General features: G+C 33.6%; 1 protein-coding gene and 1 long non-coding RNA gene across 7 annotated transcripts in view; one reads left to right on the top strand and one right to left on the bottom strand.

The window, feature by feature from the left end:
• The window catches only part of LOC136341080 (uncharacterized), a 117,287-nt gene that overhangs the window by 42,522 nt on the left and 49,080 nt on the right, over positions 1 to 25,685 (top strand). Inside the window, exon 2 of the long non-coding RNA XR_010732431.1 lies at positions 24,901 to 25,208. This is a non-coding gene — a long non-coding RNA (uncharacterized lncRNA). The remainder of the gene's footprint in view (positions 1 to 24,900; positions 25,209 to 25,685) is intronic.
• Positions 94 to 25,685, bottom strand: part of CASK (peripheral plasma membrane protein CASK) — a 136,360-nt gene continuing 110,768 nt past the window's right edge. For 2 of the 6 annotated variants that reach the window (XM_066285666.1, XM_066285669.1), the window contains 12 exons: positions 17,932 to 18,123; positions 12,199 to 12,363; positions 12,079 to 12,147; positions 9,712 to 9,741; positions 9,472 to 9,570; positions 8,773 to 8,908; positions 6,441 to 6,491; positions 6,088 to 6,207; positions 5,910 to 6,032; positions 5,469 to 5,608; positions 4,487 to 4,630; positions 94 to 4,432 (listed from right to left, as the gene is read on the bottom strand). In XM_066285666.1, coding sequence (XP_066141763.1) covers positions 4,253 to 4,432; positions 4,487 to 4,630; positions 5,469 to 5,608; positions 5,910 to 6,032; positions 6,088 to 6,207; positions 6,441 to 6,491; positions 8,773 to 8,908; positions 9,472 to 9,570; positions 9,712 to 9,741; positions 12,079 to 12,147; positions 12,199 to 12,363; positions 17,932 to 18,123 — 1,449 coding nt within the window. In that variant the 3' untranslated portion in view covers positions 94 to 4,252. The remainder of the gene's footprint in view (positions 4,433 to 4,486; positions 4,631 to 5,468; positions 5,609 to 5,909; positions 6,033 to 6,087; positions 6,208 to 6,440; positions 6,492 to 8,772; positions 8,909 to 9,471; positions 9,571 to 9,711; positions 9,742 to 12,078; positions 12,148 to 12,198; positions 12,364 to 17,931; positions 18,124 to 25,685) is intronic. The other 4 variants (XM_066285668.1, XM_066285672.1, XM_066285667.1 and 1 more) reach the window with 3 other exon arrangements.

Genomic DNA, 25,685 nt, shown 5'->3' with positions numbered 1-25,685 from the left:
GCGAAACAACTTCGCTAAAACATGTGGCATGTTCACAATTTTTTTCCCTTGATGTTAAAAAAAAAGCCTACACGGAAGGGAATAACCAAATAATTATTTAATATAACGGTACATTTTTATTTCAGAAATATTTAACTACAATGTTCTCACCTATCGCTTTAATTATTTTAATTAATGCAAACTCGTTCTTTCTATTCTAATAATTTTCATTATCGACGTTATTCATTAGTATGTATTTCTTTTATTGCGATAAGAAATTTAAATGGTTAACAACTTAATCTGGCATTTAAAGAAGAAATTAACTATTATCTTTAGCACATTTGTATAAAAATAAATTAACCAAAACTATGAACAAATGGGGTAAGCCCTTGTATGGAAATCTAACAAAACTATCTTTATATGAAAAAAGCTTTAAATCTCTTATCGCCATCGGATAATAAAAACTTTTATTATAGGTACAATATTATAATAATCAGGAAGCAAAACCTTACTTAGGTCACATAATTTGGGGTTATTTTATGGTTTCAATGTGGAAACTAACAACACTGCTCCTGACTGAAATTGACGCTAGTTTTACCACCTTAAATTCAGTGTTTCTTCAGATATTAGTTTCCAGGTTGACGCCAAAACGACGCGAGACTAGCACTCCATGGATGTTTGATATAAAAATGCTATCGAGGATGGGTAATTTACAGGCAACGGTGAACATGTTTGTGTATAAAACGAACATACCATAATAATAATGATAATGATAATAATAATAATAATAATAATAATAATAATAATATTATTATATACACAACGATTTGTTAATTATGATAAATGTTCTACTAATTTTCAACATTACCTTAAAATTATTTATCTTAGCTTTCGTTAATAATCACACATAGGGATTCACCATCCTGCTTCCTGCTAACGTGACGGAAAGGACTAAGTGCGGGACGTCCTATGTCTGAAATTACTCAATAGCACGGGTATCATTCACTAATAATTAAATTTTCTAGAACAAATAATTTTTATGGATAATTTCGCATTTTGACGTTAGAACGGTTGATAAACGAAATAAAGCAAATTACTCTATTATTTTAATAACACTGTAGTCCTGTCATACTTCATAATTTGTATAGATAGGCATATTAAGGTAGTCCTGACAACCTCTCCTTAAATTTCCACATTTTTGGAGAAGGAATTGATGATGATTTGTCTATCTTAGAGCTTAAGATCTTATTAAAGACGTATTGGAAAAATTAGCTGTAACTATACATGAGTCTACTTAATATCACATAATTAATTATTTAAGATGTAGGTACGTTCAAGCTGAGGCGAACCAAATCTCAAATCAAATAATATTTAATGATGTCAACTGTGATTTTATTACAGTGTCGAAGAGTACTGAAAAACGAATTTTTAAGATAGAAGAAGGAAAGTTTTAAAACTACAAGTCTCTTTCATTTTTGTGCCTCAGGATGGGATATAAAAATCAACGACACATTATCATTTCTCAAATTTTTATCGAAGTAACGCAATTTTACCAAACGGCACCAAGGCACCTATCCCAGTTCGTAGGAATGAATCCAATTTATTTCAATTCTGCAAAATCAAAGTTATTATTGAAGCGTCCCCGGTAGGTCAAAGCTGCACGTCAAGACATTTTATTAATCATACTCCAATATATTTAATTTTGCATAAATTTATCATTATCTTGCTCGTCTCACAGTAATGCACTCCCATAGCCGGTAACATACAATACACCAAGACTACGAGTTGGAGGGGTACTTTTGCCAAGGTTATTAAAATACTGTGTCGGAATATAAATTTGAAATAATAATGACAGTGCTAAACGGCCATGTTATCAAATTGGAAAAGTTTAGCTTTGGGTCTGAAAAGTTGTGCACCTTTGTTGTTTACTGGCTGGATTTTACAGATTAGTCCTCATAAAATGATGACCACCTAGTAATTTTTGAAGTAAGGAAGACTATAATATGAATTGTCATTTTTGGAACATGTGTAGTGCTGATAAGTACAAATCCTAGTCAAAACCTTCCACAATTGGTTTACAATAAATCTTTCAATATGGTGCATAGATTGTAACTGAAGACTATAGATAAGCGGTTATTATCTGAATAATGGCAGCTTAGATTTCTAATGGAAGAATGCGATGGAAAACAGCAAGAACTCACCCACCCAAGAGCTTTACTTCAAGGAATATTAATGAGAACCAAATAAACTGGTTGCAAATTAGTCGCAACATCACATTTTTCAGTCATGTCGCACGTATTAGTCCGTATTTCAAAAACACCTTAGCCGATTTTCATTAAAAAAATAGTTAGTCAGTTTTCAAAAATAATCTCAACGTCATACAGCGTAACGAAAAAGGCCATATAAAATCATAATTTTTTACCCACTGCATTTGATAGTTACGTTTATTTCAGAATTATCATTATAATACTATATAATGGCCATTATCGACATTTCCGGACATGATTGGTAGATTTTCGTTTCCTTGCGCAATTAAAGAAATTATAGGCTATTCTCAAAATTTTGTCATTAGTCAAGAAACGTTTAGTAAAATTTACACAACCTACAGTATTTTCTGTAAATCGCTAAGATATATTTTTTTGCAGTTTGGTCAAGATATCACCTATCATTTCCATACACGAAAGTTACCATATATATATAATGAAATTAACGAAAATTCAGTCAGGACAACCAGACTTAAACGAACGTGATCTTGCTGAACCCTCAGTTTACCATAATGTGTGTCACAATGCTCAATTCCTTAAAAAACGCTGTCTACATATACAAACTAACAAAATGCCTACAGGATCCACGACCTAACTCGAACTAACGTGATTTTCTTTAAATATATTCATATTGAACGGTAAGTTTTTTAGTAGCAAATGTTTCAATTAATGAGAAAGTCATCCTGATGAATTTAGAACAGGTCTAATAGAATAGCCTTCGAGATGACCGGATTTATACCCCCGTCATTTTTTAGTCGCGTAATGTTCGATCACAAGAACGTCGAGATAAATTTCTTTAAGGTGTAGAAATATAACAAGTTATGGCCCACTAGGACTATTTGTAAAGAAATCACGTTACTTTAAATTCAGGCAGTCTGACGCCCATTTTGTTTATTTTCATGTGCAGATAGATTGTATTTGATGAAAAACTGTCTATGCGATGCGCTTTCTGGCGGACTGAGTACTCAGCAAAATGGTTCAAGGATTTAAGTTGATTTAATACAATCATCTTAACGAAAAATTATTTATTGCACCATCGTTCAGGTCCAGAAGCAAACCCGTTTAAAGGTTTTTTTTGGGATCTTGCTGTTTTTTTTGTTAGTATTAGGAACAGTCCTAAATTATTATTTTTTTAAATAAACAACAATATTCTATACATAACTTGATACTCGGACTATGACGATGAACAATCTGACCATAAGAATACTTAGCCAAGAAATTCGGTTATTCTTTAGGCAATAATAGTTACTTAATGTTCTGTGAATTGAAAGATATGGGACCTATACAGAAATCTCAACGCTTACTGTGGAATCGGTTATCATCGTTTGAATTTCCATATCTTCGAGTTTTATGTGCCGAGGTAGGGCCAGATTATTAAAACGTTCATTATTAATAAGGGTAATTGCGTAACGGCATTAATTACCAATTATCAATACAGTAATAATTTGGCTCTTAAAATCTCTAATCCAACCGCAAATTCGGTAGTTTTTTGAGTCATATGATGTATTCTTTGATACATAGATGTATAGTATTCAAGTTGTCATAAATGAAAAATACATCTGACTACATAATTCAGGAAAAACAAAACTAATAAAACATAAGCTAACAATTCAAAGATCAATTTGTGTTTCTTTTAGCTGCTTAGTTTATACCACAGCCATGCTTAATTCTTTCTAGTTTCAACACATTTGGTATGACACATTTGCTTAGCCAGGAATGCTAAAAACTAATTCCTCAAAAATATAAATATTGCTCGTAATATTGATGATTCGCATTAGGATCAACAAGTAAAGATTACAATAAAAACATCTGCCTTATTTGACTATAACGAAAGAAGAGAACACATCTGGCATAAACAACATACTCACAGTGAACTGAAACAAGACAATTCTGGAATTTTTGTCTTAAGCCTGGTCGCAATCTTGGGCGAACCTTACACAAGGTCCCCGTCGTATTGATTGCTGTTAAAAATACTGAAGAGACCCGTAGTAATCGAGGTTCTCGTGTCGTCAGTAGACCCAGGAGACCGGGATCCATTGGGGCGTGGTTTGGACCCGCTCGATGGCGGTCTCCAAGGCACTGATTGTCTCGTCGATGTCGTTGTTCACGATGATCAGGTCGAAATAGTGGCCGTAAGCCTGTTTCAGCATTTCGGATTCTTTAGCCAGGCGTTCCAGGCTACCGTCATACTACAAGAGATTTATGAATTAACAAACTACTATAAAAGGAGCAAAGATACTTACATCAGCAATATTTTGCAGCTGCGGGGCTGCGATGAACACAACGTAGGGTGCAAATTCGGCAGTCCTGAGAACCTTCAAGGCTTGCGGCTCCACATCGAGAATAGCCATTTTTCCTTCTTGATGGATTTTTCTAATTGTATCCAGCTGCAAAATAAAAAAATTTAGTTGTAGTCCTGTGATTATTTATGCCATTGACGTTTAACTATAGATGCAAAAAACTCGCTAATGTTGGAATTAAATAAGATAAGCAGCAATTTTTTACCCTTTTTGGGTTGTCGACACTAAGAACTTACGATTCACGTCATCCCAACGGTATCTTGGGGGTAACTTCTCAAGGAATTTAAAAATGAATAAGTGGATTTAACCACGTCACGCGCTGCATTAAAACCAATTTAATTAAGTTGCTGCGGAAATATTTAGCTTTAACTTTAATAGCTTCCAATTGTGTTATACAGCGTGGAAAAAAAACGCATGCCAAAAAATATACATGTCAAATTAGAGCCAGTTCGCGATAAACATACTTTTGATTCATTCTAACATGAAATGTGTAGTTGAAATCAGCATTTCGTAACGGTTTTGAGTGTTTTTTTGATTGATGTTGTACAATTGGAGAAATAAATTTCTATCCGAAAAAATAAGTTTTTCCAATTTTTATCATAAATAAAGCCTAAAACCAAAGAAAACATAAAGAATAATAGACGAAGGTCCACGGGGAAGATATAAATTTTACGAAATAATCATATGTTATTCATTCAGTCACCACAGTCAGAAATACGTGCAGTAGATGGGTTGGAATACTTTGAAATATTTCTCGTTGTCTCTGAAGACCGGGTCGATTGTTTTCTTTGCTATTTGCTTTATTAGCAGATTTTTGTAATGCTCCTTTAAATTAAAAAAAAAACGGTTACAGATGCAGAAATCAATAATTTTCAGAATGTCAGAACCGTTAAATAAATAAAAAAAAAGAAAATCAAATCCTAACCTTTGTTCCATACATAGCGTCTTCATGAGTCCCATATTCTAGATATTCATTAGCAGAAATATCAGTCATCATTTCATCATGGGTAACAAAGAAGTAATTTCTCCCATTTTCTTCATCTGATCTTGGCTGTCTTGTCGTATCTACAAAACAACAAACCATACAATTTTTCTTAAAATATTTAAGAAACAAAGCGAGAATATTGATACATAATTCACGATTACTGCCATTTCGGTCAAATTCCCAGCACTTTGAAATTTTGGTTTATATCAGAACTTGAACTATAAAAAATATAAAACTTTAAGTCGATTCTAATAAAGTTGAAGTTATTAAGCGAAAACTTGGAAAATATATAAAATTTGCATAACAACGCAATAAATTCCGCATTATAACTTTAGATTTAATAGCTTTTTAAAAACGACGGAAAACATAACGTAATCTTACGTGGTATGGGATAAGCATATTGATCAGGATGTCTGGCAATTAGAGTATTTTTTATGTGCCTACGACCGACCCCATGGGCTCCCAGCAACACTAAAGTTTTCCTTTGGAAGGCTGGATCGGTCACTGCAATCCGAAAAAAGTTAGAATATGGATTACTTCAAGTAGACTAAGTACTTACTAGGTAATTTAACGACTTCCTCATAGGTAACTAAATCTAATTGGTCGAAAACTGCGTTGTGCTTTGCCAAATATTTGTCCTTGTACTGCTTCTTTTTTCTTCCGAATATTGAGCAATTGACTGAAAATCATTAAATTGTTTAAGTAAATTTTGCTAATCCGAGGCACTTCGGTAATGGCCATGCAAATATGACAATGTTTTATTTTATCCAGCATATCATGTCAGTTATTCCTCGCAAAGGCAGCTATAAGCTAGAGGACATGCAAAGTTAACAAAAAAGGTCTTCCGCGTTTCAACACTTTTTAAAATTAAAATTAAGGAAAAACTACAACAGAACTACTTTCAATGTATACCTGTAGAGCCATCACATCCGTTAGCATGTGATGTGCATCCTTTTTGGAAGTCTAGCCCATACAACAAAAAAAGATAATCACAACGAATAGGGACAGATAAGTATATACATCTTGCGTGATTCAAAACAAAAAATCATGAATTTGCGAGAAATAATTCAAAATAATCCTGAAGTAAGCAACTTTAGTATTGTAAAAATGAAGAAAAAAATATTACATTAAATACGAATGCATATAATGAGTAAAATTAACCCAAAATGTGAAATTTAAGAACGGGTTGGTCCATGAAATACTAGGAAAAAGAACTATTCGGTGCGTCCGTTTCAGGGTCGGCTTTTAGCCCTCGTATGTTTTTTTTTGCGAAAAAGATAGTTTTATCCACGTTCCCCGTAAGTGTGAATTCTAAATTTCCTTTGTTAAGCCTGCGAATTTTCAAATACATACAAGCACTGGCCAAAAAAATATTTTTAATGTATTTACTTTTAAAATTGTGAAACTTTTTATCATTCCTAAGGTGGCCATTAAGTATCCATCTCATCGCCACGAAATATATCTATCATATCTCTTAAATACTGTAGCAACCCTCATTAAATTCGGTATATTTCCAATGATGCTCATATTGAGCAAAAAGCGTATTTTTTAAACGAAATTCGAAAGTGTAAACATCTTGTTTTTTCTTATTACTTCTATCACGTTTTCACAGGATATTTCAATTTTTTTTTATCCACTTATTTGCTCAGAATCTGGTCGAGATAGAAGAACAGGTTAAATAGAAACGTTAGAAGATGGAGGCAGAAATATAGGATAAATATAATTTTAAATATACGGGTTAACTCAAAAACGTGCTTTAACATTTAATTACTTTAGAAATTAGGGAGAATTCCGTAAAACCAGTAAATTTTCTGTCTTGTGTCCTGTGTGTTAATTAATTTATTGATGCTAATCAAAAGAAGTTTCAAAGCTCCATAACTTTCAAACGAGTTTAAGGGGTGAACGGCGAATTTTAAATGACGCCGAAAGCGCGACGTAAAGGCGGCAGCGCGGAATAGTCCGAGATCCCAAGCCTTCATAAATGATTACTTCTATACAAAAATGTCGAACAAGAAATAACATAAACAATTCCTTTTGTTGTCTGTTATCTGACAACTACAGTTCTTTATTGATTGACGCCAAGTTATTATGTAGACGACTGTCATCCCTTCGGATCACCTTCATTTATGACAGTTTTGAATGTTTTTGTTGCAATTTCTGGGGCTTTTTTAAAATTTTTCTTAGAACAGTTTATCAAAAGTTGAAAGAAAACGAAAGTATGTAAATTACTTTGTCGTTATTATTATTATTAATTTGTAGAACGTCTAGAAATCTGAGTGTCATTTAGCGGATAAGTCTTACAAGGAATTTACAAAAACCATTTATGAAAGCGCTGTCTGTATACCCATGCAGATATGAAAAGAAAAAAATACAATAGTGCACTGAAATAAGTCTGAGTATTTTTACACTGGAAACATAGAATGAAAGTAGGTTACATAGGGAAAATACGAGTTTTCAGATTGTTAGATATTAGTCCCAGTTATAGGCAAAATATTTAGGTGCTGTGGTGGTAATGTTCTTCTAAATTACTCTCAAAACACACATAAAGTTTCATTTCGATTATTAAAGCATAATTTCCTTGAAAACCAGCTACTTTCCCCTTTATTATTCATGAAGAAATAATGGCTAATGATCTGCTGTAAAATAAAGCATTTGATTCAGTTTTGGAATCGAAACTTTGAAATAAACCATAAACCATAATAAACGAATGAACACACATAACAAATCACTAAATAAAACTTCATACACAAACAGGCTTATATGTAACAATTTCCTTAGAGTTGCAATAAATGTTATTTTAGCGCTTTGAACGATATTCTTTTTTGTTTAGAAAAGCTTAAAGAAAATGTGGAAAAAAAAACGGTCAAAGGAATCTGTATATTATACAATTCGTAAATATAACAAATGCTTTTTCATTAGATCGAGAACAGTTTTGAACTTCAAGATTTCACCATAAAATAAGAAAACATTATAAGACCGCAAGGCAATGCTTTAAAAGGGCTCTGAAAAAGGAAACCCTTTGCTTTTATCAACCGCTTATTTCTTGTACTTTACGCTGTGCTGAGCGTTTCAATATACCTCAATAGCTTTTCCCAAGCTTAAGGTTTTTGATTCGAATTTTGTGACAATTACCAAAGTACAAACTTTTACAAATTTCAAGTTTCAACCATTATTTTCTAAAACCAGAAATTACAAATTTGCTGTAACACAAAAAATTGCATGAAAAAATGCAAATATGAATTACCTTGTTCCGGTTTAGATTTCTCCATAGCCGCGCAAGCGGCTCGCCATTCTTGCAATTCAGGAGACGGGATCAGTCCAGCTGATCCTGCTTGATCCTTGCGAGCCTGCCACCAGTGGTGGTCATCTTTACTTATAATCTAAAAATTGATCAAATTATTAAAAAATAAAAATCAATCACAAATCACAATATAACAAGTCCTTTTTTTACCGTTTCGAGCTTTAGAGAAAAACTTTAGGAATTGATATAGTTAAGCAGCAGAAAATGTATAACAGCATACAAAAGTTTATTTTTTCATTATTTTTTAATAAAAAAATGTTTACTTCGCAAAAATACTTTTTTTGGTAAGTAAACTTAATTAGGTCAATGGAAAGAGAAAAATAAAGAGGCTTTAATGGTGTAAAAACGTAGGAGGGGGCAGCACCATGGAACAAAACAAAATTATCTTGAAAACTGGCAAAATTTCCCTGAATTTGAATATATAAGAAACAGAGCGTGATATTTCAAAACCACAAAATTGTGTCACTTGCGATCAAATTAGAAGTTCCCAAACACTAAAAGTTACGCCACAATACTCTGAATGTTGTCTACCTTGAACTCGACGTATTTCGGTGATTTGTATGAAGAAAAAAGAATATATAGGGTGTAGGACTATTGCTAAAAAAATCCTTTAAAATTTTTTTTAGAAGATCTCATACTTACTTGTAGAATATCACCAGTTTTAAAGGCTATGCCTGCTTGTGCGCATGGAATCAGATCGTCCTCTAAAGGATCATAGTCGAACTGCGCTCTGACAAATATCTGAAATGCACATCAACGTTAAACGTTCATATCAAACGATATAAGGGGGAACTAAGTCAAGTAAAAAAACTAAGAACACAAACGTTTAAGCACATCACACCAAGTTCCAGTAGTAATTTAGCTAGGTAACTAAGTACTTACAAGTACAGGCAGTGGTTTAATCCTGAACAACTAAAGGAAACAGAAAGAAATGTTAATAAAATTTACTAAAATTTAGCTTGAATAGGAATAGAGTTTTTCTGAGAAGTTGATAAAAATAAAAAACTCGGGAACTTTCCAAAGACGTTGTGTACCAGGATGCCAAAAAAATTTAGAAAATTTAAAAATTCCGATAAAGAATTTTCCCAAACACTTTTGAAAGATTAAGCGCGTTCCATTTCACGCCTCCACACAATCGCTCAAAATCTATTGAGGTCATCGCTATCATTGTGAGTTAAGGGATGATTTAGAGGAACAATTTGCTTCTAAAACATTCATTCCAACCTCGTGAGAAATCCAATAATCAGGTATAGTAGAAGCATAATAAAATTTTATGTTGGGCTGATGTTGGGGATGAAACGAAATCAGGATTGTTCTACTAAAATCAACAAAACTAAGGGAAAATCCCTTTCTATTTATATTGATATTCTGAAAAATCCTGGCAGCTGTGCTACAAAGGTGCTCTGGAGATCAGCTATTTTAAGATTAATTCAATCTGTTGGAGATTTGTTTTGAGGTTAATTTTGAATGTTTCCAGTGTTTTCAGTATTAAAAGGGGAGATTTGGACTCTTCGTCACTTCACAGTAATTAATATTCTTCTTCAGGTTGAATTTCAGAAAGTAACTACGGTAAAAATTTGTTGTTCCTGTTCTTCACTTATTCTTGCTTCTGCGACCGGATTTACACCATTTAAGATTTTTTATATTCACAATAATATTCTCCCGTCGGCTTATCATCGTCTTGTCTGTCGTCGATCTTTCGGTTCACTGCATTTGTCTATTTTATTCGATATTATCAAGCAGATGTCGATTTTAGAATCTCGCTGCTTCCGTAAATATCGCAGTAGCACAAGGCACTGTTGAACACCTTTTTTAGGCTACAAAACACCTAAAAATCCCTCCGTTAGGTTCAGCAGTCTTATTCCTGGCTTAGAAGTGAAAAAACCAGACTGCATATTTTATATTCTGATTTTTCGACTGGTCTCTTTTACGCAATTGCATAGTCTTCTAGCATAGAGAATACACATAGTGACAAGCTCGAAAAAATTGTTCATAAAAGGTGTTCAATATTTCTTCATCTGCGATGTATTAACTCATAGTTATTGTTGCAAATAATAGAGGGATCGGTGCGAGTATTCTACATGCATGTTTTGGGGTTTTCATCACCATTAATGTAGTCCTACATCATTCACCATCATACCATCATCATTTCTAACATTTATATCAATTGGTGGATTATTCCCTGGCTCTTATCGTAAATTATAGCACTCTAATGTTATCGAATAGCTCGACTGGTTTTCAGGGACCGAATTGTTGATTCTTAGAAGTAGGTCAAAATTCTAGAGTAAAGTTCTACTGAAAGAATTTGGATGTAAGTTCTGAGCATTTCTTCAAAGCTTACGATTGGATCCCTTTGACTTTTTTAAATATTCCCAAAATTATCAAATTGATTAGATTTTTAAGAGAATTTTTTTTAGATTTCGGGGAAATTCCCATAATTTTATATTATAACTTTTTCGTATTAGTTAAGATTTTGGAAGAACTTTAGAGAGAAATGTATAATAGTAAATTATTTTTGTCAAATTCTCAATAAAGAACGAGAGGTGATCAATATAATCATTCGGAAATGAGTAAAAATTGTATATCGAAAATTTCGAAAGAATGATTGAACGTAATTTTCAAATTAAGAAAATAAATCCCAATCTCAAATCTAAAAAAGCTAATCGAACGTAAATGTTCAATTAGCGATGGAATTAAATGCAGAATAAAAGAAACAAAACTTGTAATCCGCATGAGGCACTGTATTAGACAATCCATAAGAAGTTTGCCTAGGCTTTGTTAAGCACTGAAATATAAAAATGCTGTAGTTTCATGTAACTGTAACTTTAACGAAATCCTCTATAAAACCTTACATGAGCCGCCCTTACCTTTCCTGCATTGCACTCATTCATACACAAATCTTTGAATTAAGAAGCCCGTGTGGGAGTCTAAAAATGTAGGGGTATACGGGTTACAACAAGCACTAAAAAGCAAATAAATGATTTTTAAACTAAATGAAATATATGCTAATCAAGCTTCTTTGTTACACTAATTTTCGGTTGTCTTTTTGCTCCCTAAAACAGGCAGCTATCATGTAAGCTTTGGTACTAATTGAACTGTTACACAAAGGTATGATAATATAAAATAAAACAAACATTTACACTGGTTTGATGGGATGTGCCAAAAATGAAAAATACCGGTAGGTACTACGAATACACATGATATTTATAATAAAAATGATTGGGACAAAACAAAACATGATGAACTTACCTCGCAGGGCGGTGGGGCACTTCGGTAAGAGGGAACTATTTTGAAGGTGACTGAACCTCGTGCTTCCCTCTGTAAAAACCGAAATAAAGCAAAAATATTGAGAAACATAAGATACTTTACGAGTATTTTCTGCAAAGCGCCAACGGACTGATTGGCCACAGGTATTCCATTAATTTCTCTAATTTCGTCTCCAACATGAAGGGTGGCCTGCCTATGTATCATGCCCCCATGCATGATCCTCGCCACTATGCACTTGCCATCCTCGTTCATTTTTAAAGTAATACCCTGCAAAATAATGACCATGTCTTAATTACTTGACCCCCTGACTGGAGATTTCACGAGAGTATCAAATTTATTCTCTATGCCAACATTTACCACCTAGGGAATATAAATTCCAGTTAGTAATACCATACATTATTATGACACCCAAATATTGAAGCAGCTCTTTAATGAATCGGGTTTCGCGTAAAAGCCTCGATATTATATAAATTAATTTCTACATTAATGTAATAATTTATCATTGCAGAGCAGATAAATACATTTCAGCATTAAGTTAGGGAGATTACCGTTTCTGTTCCTTGAAAATGCAAGCTTTCGGAGCATTAGCGAAAATGATGCGATTTCAGACGGCTTACAAGAGCACTGTATAATATTTAAGACAGAAGAGAGGCTTTGTAAATATTCACCATCGACTTAAAGTAGACGAAAGCATCTAAAACTGTCTGATTAGAGCCGAAAAATTGAGATCAAAAACATTCACATGCGATTCTTTAAAGTACTTTCTTAAAATATTGTGAAAAATTGGGATACATCCATGCTACCAAACTCGGACTGTCCATTGTGGATTTAATCCCGACGTTCTACACAAAGAACTTGAACGATTTATGACATCATAACGATAATTCTCCATCTGTTAGAAGTTGGTCTGTTCTCAAAGGTGGTGGCAGTTACGAACAGTTAGTGATTCCTCTCTATTTGTAATTCTTTCCAGTATAATTTTAATTTCTTTGAAGAAATAATTACGTTTCCCGCTTCTCTTTCTCTCTTTTGAGTGCAGTCTATCACCTTTTTTTCAATACTACTTCTTGAAATGTTTCCTGTTGATTTCTCCCCTTTCTCTTCATTCGGTGATCAATTTATTTTCTTTGATCTCTCATCAAACGATTACCAATACGATCTTCTCTTTTGTAGTTTTTAATGACATACGAACACGTCACCAGCATAGTTTTACACCTATTTTCTACCGTTGTCGCGCTTCGATGTTGTAACGTAATAACAAACTATATACAGGGTGGTCTAATTAGTATGGACAACTATTGCTTTAATATCGCCAATGTACAATTGCAGTCAATGTACAATAGAAATTTCGCGAAACCCTCCCAATGTCATGTGACGGAAAAATGTGTGGATTGGCTGTTTCCTGCTCCTTTCAAAAGTTGTCACTGAATTGTTGTGATTGCATTGTATGAATATTAATAACGATGTTTTGGCGTGCACACAAAGATCCTTCGATTTAATTGTAGATGTTCCATTAGCAGATTTGGCGCTACGACAATTCGTCTAAGTCTGAGTCCAGGTCATCCCGGGAGTTATGCGTCCTCTCTGTTATTTAAGGAAGATATTAGATAAACATGGGTCAGTAATTATTATTTATTAATTCCTCTTTTACACCTTTTATTCGCATTCGGGCGTTCCGTTTTTCGATTAATTAGCTCGTTCTCGTTCTCATCCAGAATTTTCTGAAGTTTAAGTAAAGAACTTTCCTGATTTAATTACATGGTTATTTGCGGTCCGCTAGATTATTTACTTCAGAATGTTGCCTGTGATGCCACGGTCGACACGCCAATTCTAAAGGCTAAGATCCGGTTGACCAAAGAAAGCTCAGTTTATTCTGGAAACAGACTTGTTTACTAGAATTTTCCTTTGACCGAAATAAATTTATTTTTCGCTTACTGTGTTAGAAAATAATTAAATTGATTAGAAAAGGTTGTGTTTATATTGGCCAATTTTTCTTCTATGAACCATATTTGTTTTTAAATTAATTAAAATAAAAACAAGCAAAAATTTAGTGCTCCTTTTTACAAAAAGTAATAAAATTTTCTTTTTTTTTTTCAAAAACTTGTACATTTAGGTATAGGAAAGTATTATGGTTTTAGATTGGTAATATCTCTATCTGTTACTCAAAGTAATCGAATATTGGGTGTTTCGTTTAAATTAAACACGTTAATTATCTTGAAAATAAATGCATTTTTCAACTTATTTTTTAGACATGCTGTATAAAATATTTAAATTAGCATTACTATAGCATGAAATATGCTTCACGCCTGGGATTCGGTGTGAAGTTCGACTTACTTCAGTTTAAACTTTCTTTGCAACAATTTTTAAATTTGTGCTTTATTTTTTTACAAAATCTCAATTATTTTAAAATCTTTAAAGTTTAGATTAGATAAACTTTAATCAAATTTACATTTATTTTTCTCAAGGAATTTAACAAAACACTAATATATTGGGTGTTCCATTAAAAACAAACACAACTTTGATATTTTTCACTAATTTACAATCCGCTGTATTAGAAGAAAATAATTTTAGTATGTATGTACCTTTATTTGAGTTCTATATAACGCAAAAAATACATTCAAAATATTAGATACTTTAGCCGCAATATTCCACGTAACATAACATGATGTGAATGTCCTTGTATATTGACAACACTATACAAAATAAATGATGTAACTTTCGAAAGAGCCGAAGTGCTGGTCTTTAAAATTTTAATAATGTGTATAACCACTTTGTGAATTTACACCCTTAGAAACTCGTCTGAGCATGCTTCTAAGCAAATGGTCGATGTCGTATAGGTAGTGTATCCCAGGCAATTTGCTAACTCTGCTAAAGTACGTCATGGATTCTCCAGGGTGGTAATTCTTCTTCCTGTCATGCCTTATACGTGTTCTATGGGGGAAAGATCAGGAGAGCGTGGATGCCAAGATAGCACATAACATTGCGATGTTATAGATGAGAGATAATTATACGAGCAATGCATTGTCCTGCTGGAAAAGCATGTTTGCAATACGCTGAATGTATGGAATAGTTACTGGCTCTAATACTTCCTGGATGTAACCCGCGGCGTTATGTGCATGTAAAATCCAATCAATTATGGTACTACTATAACTAAATACGAATATCAAATTAGTATTGCAACTCTTACGATAAATATTATGGTTTTAATCAATTAAAACTACTAAAAAATAGTTAATTCTTCTTATATACAGTGCCTCGCATTAATATTCGGACACCAAGCTATTTTTGGAAGTATTAGTTTTTTTGCTAACTTATTCTTAACTAACATTATTTATTGCGTAATCTTTGGTTACAACAATGTTTCTAGTATATATGAATACATTTTTGATCTTTTAAATTTAATTATATACAACGATACTATCGAACAAAGAAAACAAGGAATAATTTTACTATCGCAAAAATATTCGTACACGGAATGCGGTGCGATGCAGTGCAGGTAAAAAATAATAGAAAAACATCGCATACAGGGTTTTTTATGATCGTAAAAGATTAGAGATGCGTCAGACTCAATTTTCTTGTTAGTTGTGTGCAAGGGGGTTTGAAGGTGAACTTATTACTTACTAAAATTCACATTATGAAGCGAAAAGGCAAATATATTTCTTTTGACATACGACAATATTTTTCGTCATGCTAAAGGCAGATCGTATCGAGAAATCGGTAATTTGTTATGTGTAAGTAAAAGTACAGTTGGTGATATAATTAGAAGACTTGTTCAAGAAGATCGGATTGAACCAATTCCGCAAAAAAGACGCCCGAAACTTATTGATGAGCGTGAGAAGCGAAAAATTATTAAACAAATTAAAATAAACCCTGGACTGAGTATCCCTAAATTAACAGCTGATTTATTAGAATACAGTGGCAAAAAAGTACAACCTGACACAGTTCAGCGATTATTAAAAGTAGACGGGTACAACGGAAGAGGAGCCCGAAAAAAGCCCCATACGTGTTGGAAGTCAATCGCAAGAGATGTCTCGCCTTTGCTCACGAATTCGTTGTGAAAGAGAAAACATACTGGGAAAACGTTATATTTGCTGATGAAAAAAAATTCAATATTTTTGAATCCGATGGTCGTAACATGGTATGGCGCAAAAAGAATGAAGAGCTAAAAATTAATAATCTTCGGCCTACGGTGAAATACAGCGGAGGGAGCATAATGGTTTGGAGCTGCATCTCAGCTGCAGGAGTAGGCGAATTAGTATTTATTGAAGGAAATTTACTAAAAAGTGCTGAAAAATTAGGTATATGCGACTATTTTTAATTTTACCAGGATAATGATCCAAAACATAAGTCGCGTTTAGTCCAAGAGTATTTATTATATAATTGTCCTAAAGTATTAAATCCTCCTACACAATCACCTGATCTTAACCCTTATAGAAAATCTATGGGCATTTTTAGACCGTAAAGTTCATTATAATCCAGTCAACTCCAAAAACGAGTTAAAACAACGATTATTTGAAGGGTGGCAACGCATACCTAAAGATTACATTAAAAAAAATAATTAAAAAGATACCGAAATGGCTACAACAAGTTATACAACATAAAGGCAATCCTACGAAGTATTAATTTGTTTATATGTTTTTTGTTTATATAAATTTTGTTTACAAATATTGTGTTCCTGGTATGTGTCCGAATATTTTTGCGATAGTAAAATTATTCCTTGTTTTCTTTGTTCGATAGTATCGTTGTATATAATTAAATTTAAAAGATCAAAAATGTATTCATATATACTAGAAACATTGTTGTAACCAAAGATTACGCAATAAATAATGTTAGTTGAGAATGAGTTAGTAAAAAACCTAACACTTCCAAAAATACTATAGTGTCCGAATATTAATGCGAGTCACTGTATATAGATGATTAGAAGTGAGTGGAAAACTCACAAGGAGATTCTTAGATAAATTTAGCTTCCCTGAAATTTTCGACATATTGTCTTACACATATTAAATACAGATTCAAATATAGAAAATCCAATTTCACTTTATAAATAAATTCTACACAGTTCACAAACAATTCTATAAATAACTGTTGTTCAGTCAATGAAAGAAGATCAATGGCGTCATTTCGTTCCAAAACATAGTAATAAAAGGAAAATGATATTCCATCTCCATGCCAAACACAACATGTCGCAAAATGAAGTATAAGAAGGTCTTATGGATATTATAAGACGTAATTTAACTATATTAGAGCTATATTTTGCTCTAAAATGTCTTCTCATGGAGATTGCCCGAGTCGGAATAAAACGACGCAAGAAACATAATACGTGGAAAGAGAATAATAACTATGGAAAATTTGTCCGGGAGTTTCCGACCTTTTAGACATTTTCTGGTTTCTCCACGTGATAAATTGTTATCACTACACCTTTTCTTCAATGACGCATCCCGTAATTTGTAGCGGAAATGTTTTGGGTCGAAAGGTCTGTTTTTTGCCATCAAAAAAGCAGGTAAAAGCTACATGACGGAGAAGCTGCTATAGTATTTTATTATGATATAAGTCATTACCAGAGGCAAGTATTTCTATGTAATATATGGAACTACTTATTAAGCATTAGTCTATAAAAATAAGTTTCCTGGAGAGAAGCCAAATTAGTTCGAAGCTCTCCATTACCCCAAGTTCTCATAGTTACTTCCATATCTGTCCCACGTCGTGAAAACTACTAAACTTGAACTTTTTCCAAAATATTCCTTTACGACTTACAACCTCTCGGCGAATTTTTAGGAATAATTTTCACAGCTCACTAAACGAGTAAAACGTAAAATGTTGGTTAATGAGACTCACCATGGGTTCATCAGTATTTTTCTGGAATTGCACCAACCGTACCCTGGTAACGTTCTCCAACTCGAGTTCCCCATTGGGACCGTCGAGATCCTCACCACCATTTAGATATGGCAGAAGAGGCGGAGGGGTGACTCGCACTGCGTCTTCCCCATAGACTTCATGGGCCACTACGTCGTGGGCTTGGAGGAGAGCCTGGAAATAAAAGAATCTGTAAAGCTTCAAGTTGATATCGAATAGAAATAAATTGTCCGTTATTAATTCTGCAGACAGCATAGCTTAACCTATAGTCGAATGAATCAAAGTCAGCATATATCCTGATGAATGGTTGCATTATCCCAGATTACACAAACATTAGTCCTGATAAATGTGGCGATGAATGCAGGTAGTAAAATACAATACATCGTGAAACATATGAAGTGCAATCTTATAAAAGTCAAATGTATAAACATTAATTTTCCGTCGACTAAATACAGGGCTTGCCCAAGAAAATATGTGGTCCTTGGTGAAAATCTTAATCATCGCTCTCTCTCTCTCTCTCTCACCGACCATAGAAATTCCCCCCTGGTAGACCGTCCTGGGCAGTCGCTGAATCTCGCTCGTCATAAGGTCGGTACTTTCGGAAAAAATCGGATCACTTCAGTTTATTGCAAAATTATGAAAATATTCAGATCAAGGTAGTGAAGTGTCGGAGTAATATTTAAGTTGCTGGTCTGAACCAACCTTAAAACTTTAAGTTCGTTCAGTTTAACCAGGCCAAACCACGTTACTGCTACTCTTTTTTGAAAAAATCAGTTTATATTATTTAAGAGCCTTGAAAGCATAAATTCTGCTTTGCTCAGACTGCCACTGGAATGTATTACGTATCATTGCTTCCCCATTATGATTTCATTATGAAATCATGAAGCTCGTAATTACACGTAACAAAATGTCTTCTCTTTGGCAAACTAATGAACGATAATTATAGATTCTCCTCTTACTATTTATATGTTACTATAAGATAACTCTCATCTTCTCTTGTCCATTTACCTGGAAAATTACTTCGTGAATGTTACAAATTAGTTTTCTGCCTTCAAACTTGGCTTTATAGGTATAGTGAAAATAGCCATTTGCATGCATAACGTGCTTGGAACATGGCCATATTTGCTATGCATACAAAAAACTACAAACTTGATGAAGTATCTTCTGCCGTCCAATGTGCGACGTATTAGCTTTAGACGTACAGAATCGGTTTTGTGCTAAACCACTCAGTCATTATTGTTTAGATACATTTATTAATTAACGTTCCGAGAAAAACCTCCAAGGGACGTAAAGTACTTCACAATTTTGGACTATTTTTAAAAGATACAGACTGAAACTATTTGTGGAAATCGATCCGTCTTGGCAATCAAGTATATTGAGGTCAGTTATTTGCTTTTTAACTGGAGATTTTCTCAGATTTTTGGTGGTATTAGTTTAATAAAAGCAATTCTTTCCAAACTTAAGAAATGAACAATAAACTTCTGCCTATTTGGGACAAAAACATGTTCACTTACTCGAACTAACTATAGCGAGAAATCTAGTCTACACGTGAGATATTAATTATTTTTTCAGTATTTCATAATTGCAACACCTTCTTGTATTGAGGACACCATGAAATACTGAAACAGATCAGACGTAATGAATCATAAAAATTTTTGATTGATCGACGGACTGCTGGTAGTAAAGAGAGAGTCAGTTAGATGATTTTAGGGGGATTGGGGGTGGTACAGTTAACAGTTTCCAATATTAACATTAAGCTACATAATCCACTTTGCTAACAAAGTTGGAAGAATGATTGACATATCGGACTATGTATCGATCGAGATCTTGACGTATCAAATACGTTTTATATTAACATATTAAAATACTCTAAACAAGGGCAGAAAGACCTAAGGGTCGATAGCCTATTTTCTAGGAAATAAAGATTATTATTATCATTATTATTAACATATTTATAGGAAACATGAAATAATCTATAAAAGCGACAGGGGGAATACCCGACGGATTCGAATTGAAAATTGTATTTTGAAGTCGTCTTATGGATGAAGATCAAAGGAAATGGTAAGTGGTGTAAGCGTATCTCTAGAGCACGAATCAAATTAAACGACTTACGGTAAAATAAGCAAACGAGCAAATAACCTCCTCTATGAGACCATTGAGGATAATACAATTTGAATGGATAACTAAAAAAATCTAAAAAAACAGTAAAACAATAGGAAAAGTGGAAATATGAAAATATTACATGTGAATTTATATTGTAGAATATCAGAAAATTAATATTTACTCCTGTAGCTTCTGCAGCAAAACGTTTTCTCTCGAAACTGACTTGTGATAAGTTTCAAGAAATACTGACCATTTCACGAGAAAGTTCCAAAAATTTTCTTGCTAAAATTAAGATTTCAGTGAAGTAGCTACTTTTCAAAGAGAATTTTTTCAAGAAAGCCTTGCATTAAAATAATTTTTTCAACCTTTTAGAAGTCTTGAAATTTCGTAAATCACAAGGGAAATTTGGAATGACTAAAATTATATGCATTAGAGGCACAACGAAAATTAATAGTTTTTTCCCATGCAACCCGCTCTGTAATTTCTAGGAAAACGTCGCAAGTTTCATGCTTTACAGGGGAGGAAACTCCAAAATAACATAAACACAATGGAATAGTGTATTTCTGAGGAGAGTTATAATTTTAAAAATCTTTTATAGAAATTAATTCGTATTTTCAAGATTCATGGTAGTACGGTCCTGTAATTTTTTGGATTTCACTGGCAACTTTATATATTGTACAAGTGGCTTAGGAATATAAATAATATCATTTTTTTACAAAATTTAGTCCTGAACAATTCGGAAATTTAGCTGAAAGTAGGTGACAAACAAAAACTTTTAGATATCAAATTTTGGTGTAGATATTTTTATAACTTGGAGATATGGATGCTGCAAAAACTAACAATTTTTATTCATTTCAATAAACGAATTGAAAGTACCATTTATTAATGGAACGAAAAAAATGTAATTTTCTAAAATATCGTTAAATACTTAAACACATTTGCGTAGAATTCATTACGATTTTCAGATTTAAAAAGAAAAACGATGACAAACGTAAAATCCGAAAAAAAACGACAATGCATATTATTTCAAATGACCATATTTACAGTGTATACCGAAAAACTGGTCATCAGTCCAGTAATCTTTTGCCCAAAACACTCACACCAAAAGTTTCAATGAAAATTATTCGTATTCGATTTTCATAAAAATTTAATAAAACCGCCACAAGTTACTGGGCAGATAAAGTTACTTCAGCAACAATTTTGAAAGTCTGATATTTAAATAAAGTTAACGAATTTATGGATTTAGATTGTGTTTGGCCAAATTTCATTTAATTTCTATCGCGATCCTATATAATTCGAACACAATATTACATTGAATACGCATACTGCGGATCATTGAAATTAATTGAAATATGATATAGGAATTGATATTGGATTTAGCAAATGTATTTTAAACTTTTTGTTAGTGATCAGTGTAATTATTACAGAGAACATTCCTTTAAATGCTCATGTGTGTAATACATCCATTCCATGTAACAGCTGCATTGTTCGTAAGGAAAGTCCGTTCAAAATAAGGTGTGTCATTAAGCGCGGTTATTTTAACAATTGAAGAAAATGCAGTATTTATTTGAAAACTTTTCATTGCAATAAAGAGCATAGACGTGGCCGTTACTCTTGGCATGCAATATGCGCTCAACCTTAACTAGCGACTGGTGGTAGTCGTTAATTCTTTTAACGAAATTTCCCATAACATTTTGACATAGCGAGGCTCGATTTCATCAATGGCGCGTCGAATCTGATCTTTTAGTTTAGGAATTGTTATTGGTTTGTTGGCATACACCGTTCCTTTCAAAAAAACTCAAGTAAAAAAATCCAAGGACGCCAAATTGCACGATCGTGGTGGTTATGTCACGTTGCCGCGGCTCAAGATAATTCTCCTTTGAAATTTCATCTTCAACATTTTCATTGTGTCATTTGCTGTGCAGCAGGTTTCAACATCTTGTTCAAATCAAATGTCCGTAAGACTCATTCCAGCGATTTGAATCCAGAAAAATTTCTTTGTCATCCCACGATTACGATCGCGGTTGACGGTGACCGCATCGCCGACAGTGGAGCCTAGTGAATGCATGGGACGTTGAAGAATCATTCTGATACTCTTAGCTTCACAAATGCGACAACTTTGACTGTTCACATAGTCATCAAGTTAGGAATGCCTCGCATCAGAGATGATTTTGTACGAAAAATCACTATTCGCTCGTTGTGGCTTTAGCATCCATTCTGTGAACGTTCGGCATGGTCTGTGAGCTTCAAATGTGGTGTCAACTGAATCTTGCAAGTTTCCAGCTCTACATCTTTAGTCAAAATTCGTTGTGAACTGTTTCGTAAAACTCTCAATTGCTGAGAACGATTGCAAATCGATTTGGAAGGATTCTGGTCAACACTCTAATTATCTGCTGTAATGTTTTCATTAGACCGAGCTGAACGATCACGTACAAGTCTCGTCTGGGTTTGAACTGACCGTTGTAGTGCGAGAAGGCGCGTAATGGTAACCGAAAAATCCTCAACATTCTCGAATCGTATCACGCCCAACCCTCACCATTTTGGTAGTGGATATTCACAATCTCTATGCGCTCGGCGCCCGTGTAATCCGCCATAACTAAGGCTCAATGTTCGCACCTGATAAATTGAAAATAACCGGTCTTAATGAGACGTTCGATATAATACCTTCTCATGAACGCATACCTTGAAAATTTTAAGGTTATTGATATTTTACAAATCACAACTCTGTATATCTTTCGACGACCTTAAGCTTATTTTCCGATTATTTGCAGCATTCTAAACATACTTAAAAACAAAATTGTTATAAAACCGAACAACGCAGGTTCGGTTCAAATTACAGTCGGTACCAAAAATATTAGGACGAACACTAAACACTTACAAAATAAGGTATTTCTCGAATTTTTTTATCATAAATCCTCGAATTACCAAAAATAAAGATTTATAATTGAAGTTTTCAAATATTTAACAACAAAAATTGGCAATTAAAAAATGTTTAAATGGTAACCTTTCAATGATCCAAATATATTGGGACGATTCCATTACATACCCTTGGAACGGCTCATAATGCTCTTGACATCAACAATTTCATTTTAATAAATATTGTAAATATTTTAATAAGCAATGTAAACAATTACTGGTCAGACGCAATTTTCTGTAATAAGACCAAATTTAACATCTTTGGCTCTGATGGACGTCCCAGAGAGTGGAGAGTCTGTTACGGTTCGGGGATGCGTATCTATTGCGGGAGTTAGAAAATTGATATTTATAGAACGAAAAATGGACCAAATGTACTATTTCTATTTTTTAAAATACAATCTTCGATACAGTGCTGAAAATATGACCATTTTAAACACGTTCAAATTCTATCAAGAGAACAACTCCAAACATAGAGCTCGAATAGTACAAGGGTGGCTACTTTATAATTGTTCTAAGGTCATCACAACTCCTGCCCAGCGTCCAGACCTTAACCCCATTGAGCGTATGGCATTTTCTTGGGACGCAGATAAGAAGTTATCAAACTATTAATAAAGACGCTTTAAAGCAAGCGTTGCAAAAAGAATGGAATAAATTGAACAGATTTTCTACAAAAAAAAATCAATGCCAAAGCGGTTGAAAAGTGTTATTGAGCAAAACGGTGGCCATATTTTATATTAAAAATATCTATATTTCCCGTAGGTGTATAAGAACTGAATCATTCCAACATTTGCGATCATTGAAATGTTATCATTTTGAATATTTGTTCGTTACATATTTCTGTTAAATATTGCCAAACTTCTGCTGTAACTCTTCATTTTTGGTGATTTACTACATTACAAAAAAATATCTCTGTTTATTTTTCACTATTTAACGGAGAAATATCTGATTTTGTAAATGTTTATCCTCCGTTCCAATATTTTTGTTACTGACCGTAGCTGTTCTTCGACCTTGCTAGATCCAAGTACTTCTGATGGAGTTAGATATTTTCGTAAGGAAAGTTTCTGATGCCTGACTAAGTTCTTACCGTGGATCTCTACAAATTGCGGCTGACCCCAAATCAAACAACGAACACATTACCTAACAAGAACAACTGCAGTGACACATACCGAATGGAAAATGGTCTCCTTATTCCGCACCTTTGTTTCTATAAGTCCTGCCACGTACTGCCCTAGTTCCATCTATATTTATCTTCAATTTTGCTGTCCTTAATCCGTACTCATTGCACCGAAACCGTTTCAGACATACAAGATTACACAAAATATTGGTCCATGAGACCTTGATCGCTTATCTTCCAGCGGTTTATAGCCCGGATTTGAGCACCGAATCCCTAAAAAGTATTAATGGCCATGAATATGAGGGAGGCTTGAACTGAGGTGGCGTTTCCAACAATCGGACGTGGTTTGTGTTGCGAATATCTTTGCTGTTAGAATGTGCCATTTTTTTTTCTCATATTCTTGAGCTGTGAGTGCGCGAGCTCTTTAGAGAATTTCATATGAACAGAATTTTTCTAAGACATGGTTCCTATTCATCGCGATCTACCTGAATTGTCGACGTTGCAGGACTGGCATGAAAGAAAATCCGCTTTACTTACAAAAAATGTCATAGCTCCTTTAATAATATGTCGCACCTTCTCTGCAATCTTGACGTTTGATCTTTTCTGCAACGGTGTGCAGAAAACAGAATGAATGAGGTATGCTGATAAGTGGGACGTCACTGCTACACAAAAATATCTGAAGAAGGGTGCTTTATACGGGAATTATGGGCCACTTTAGTTAGAGAGCTTGAAATTTGCTTTTATTAAACCGATCGTGAACGTTTGCTTCTGTAACACGTTTGATTTCCATTTAATTTAATAAATATTCTTTTCCGTAGGTACCTCGGAAATAACATCCCCGGCAAGTAGGAAGAAAGACGTCGGCATCAGATAGAAGAATTTTAACAAAAGAGAAAAATAGCTGTGAACGTTTCGCCTCGACTTTTTAATTTAGCGAAATTTATTGAGGAGGCAGAAACCTGAAATATTAGATTCATTATTATTTGAAATACCTCATTTTTCTAGATTATTTTCAACTAAGACTACTCATTTAATTATGAATAAGGTATTCGAGAATTTCTCGATTATTTACACCGACGAAGATTGCAGCGAATTTTTGGGTGTGGAAGTGACTTTCTTCTGACATGTAAGTGAGATAACATTCTATTAGTAATAGACAAATTTTCAGACAGTCGTGAGGTCATTTTGAAAGCTCTTCTGAAAATTCTGAGCCGAATTGATTACTATCAGCTGCTTTTCATCGTGTTACATTGACCTTCGATGATCGATGAGGAGCAAGTAAATTATTTCACGAACCTTTCACCCAGGAGGGCAATCCCAATGATATACTTTCGGCAATTCGCGCTTTTGAATAATTTCTCTCTAAAATTGATTTTAAAATATCCAAAAAGAATTTCTTGCTACTTTTGGAAGGCCCGAAATTCTTCAGGAGCAGCTGCTGGCAAATGACTTCTAAAATATTTGACCTAGATGCACGATTTCATTAATATCTTCACTTTAGCGGGTCTCAAGCTTAACGGGTAAATTTTCTCAAAAACGTTCTTGCAGAACGGTAAATTCATTAATATTAAAATCAAAATCTGGAGTATTTCACTGAACCTGA

The sequence above is a fragment of the Euwallacea fornicatus genome, chromosome 9 (genome assembly GCF_040115645.1).
Source record: "Euwallacea fornicatus isolate EFF26 chromosome 9, ASM4011564v1, whole genome shotgun sequence".
Taxonomy (NCBI): domain Eukaryota; kingdom Metazoa; phylum Arthropoda; class Insecta; order Coleoptera; family Curculionidae; genus Euwallacea; species Euwallacea fornicatus.
The sequence above is the reverse complement of the archived record's forward strand: the minus strand, read 5'-3'. Positions and strand labels throughout refer to the sequence as shown.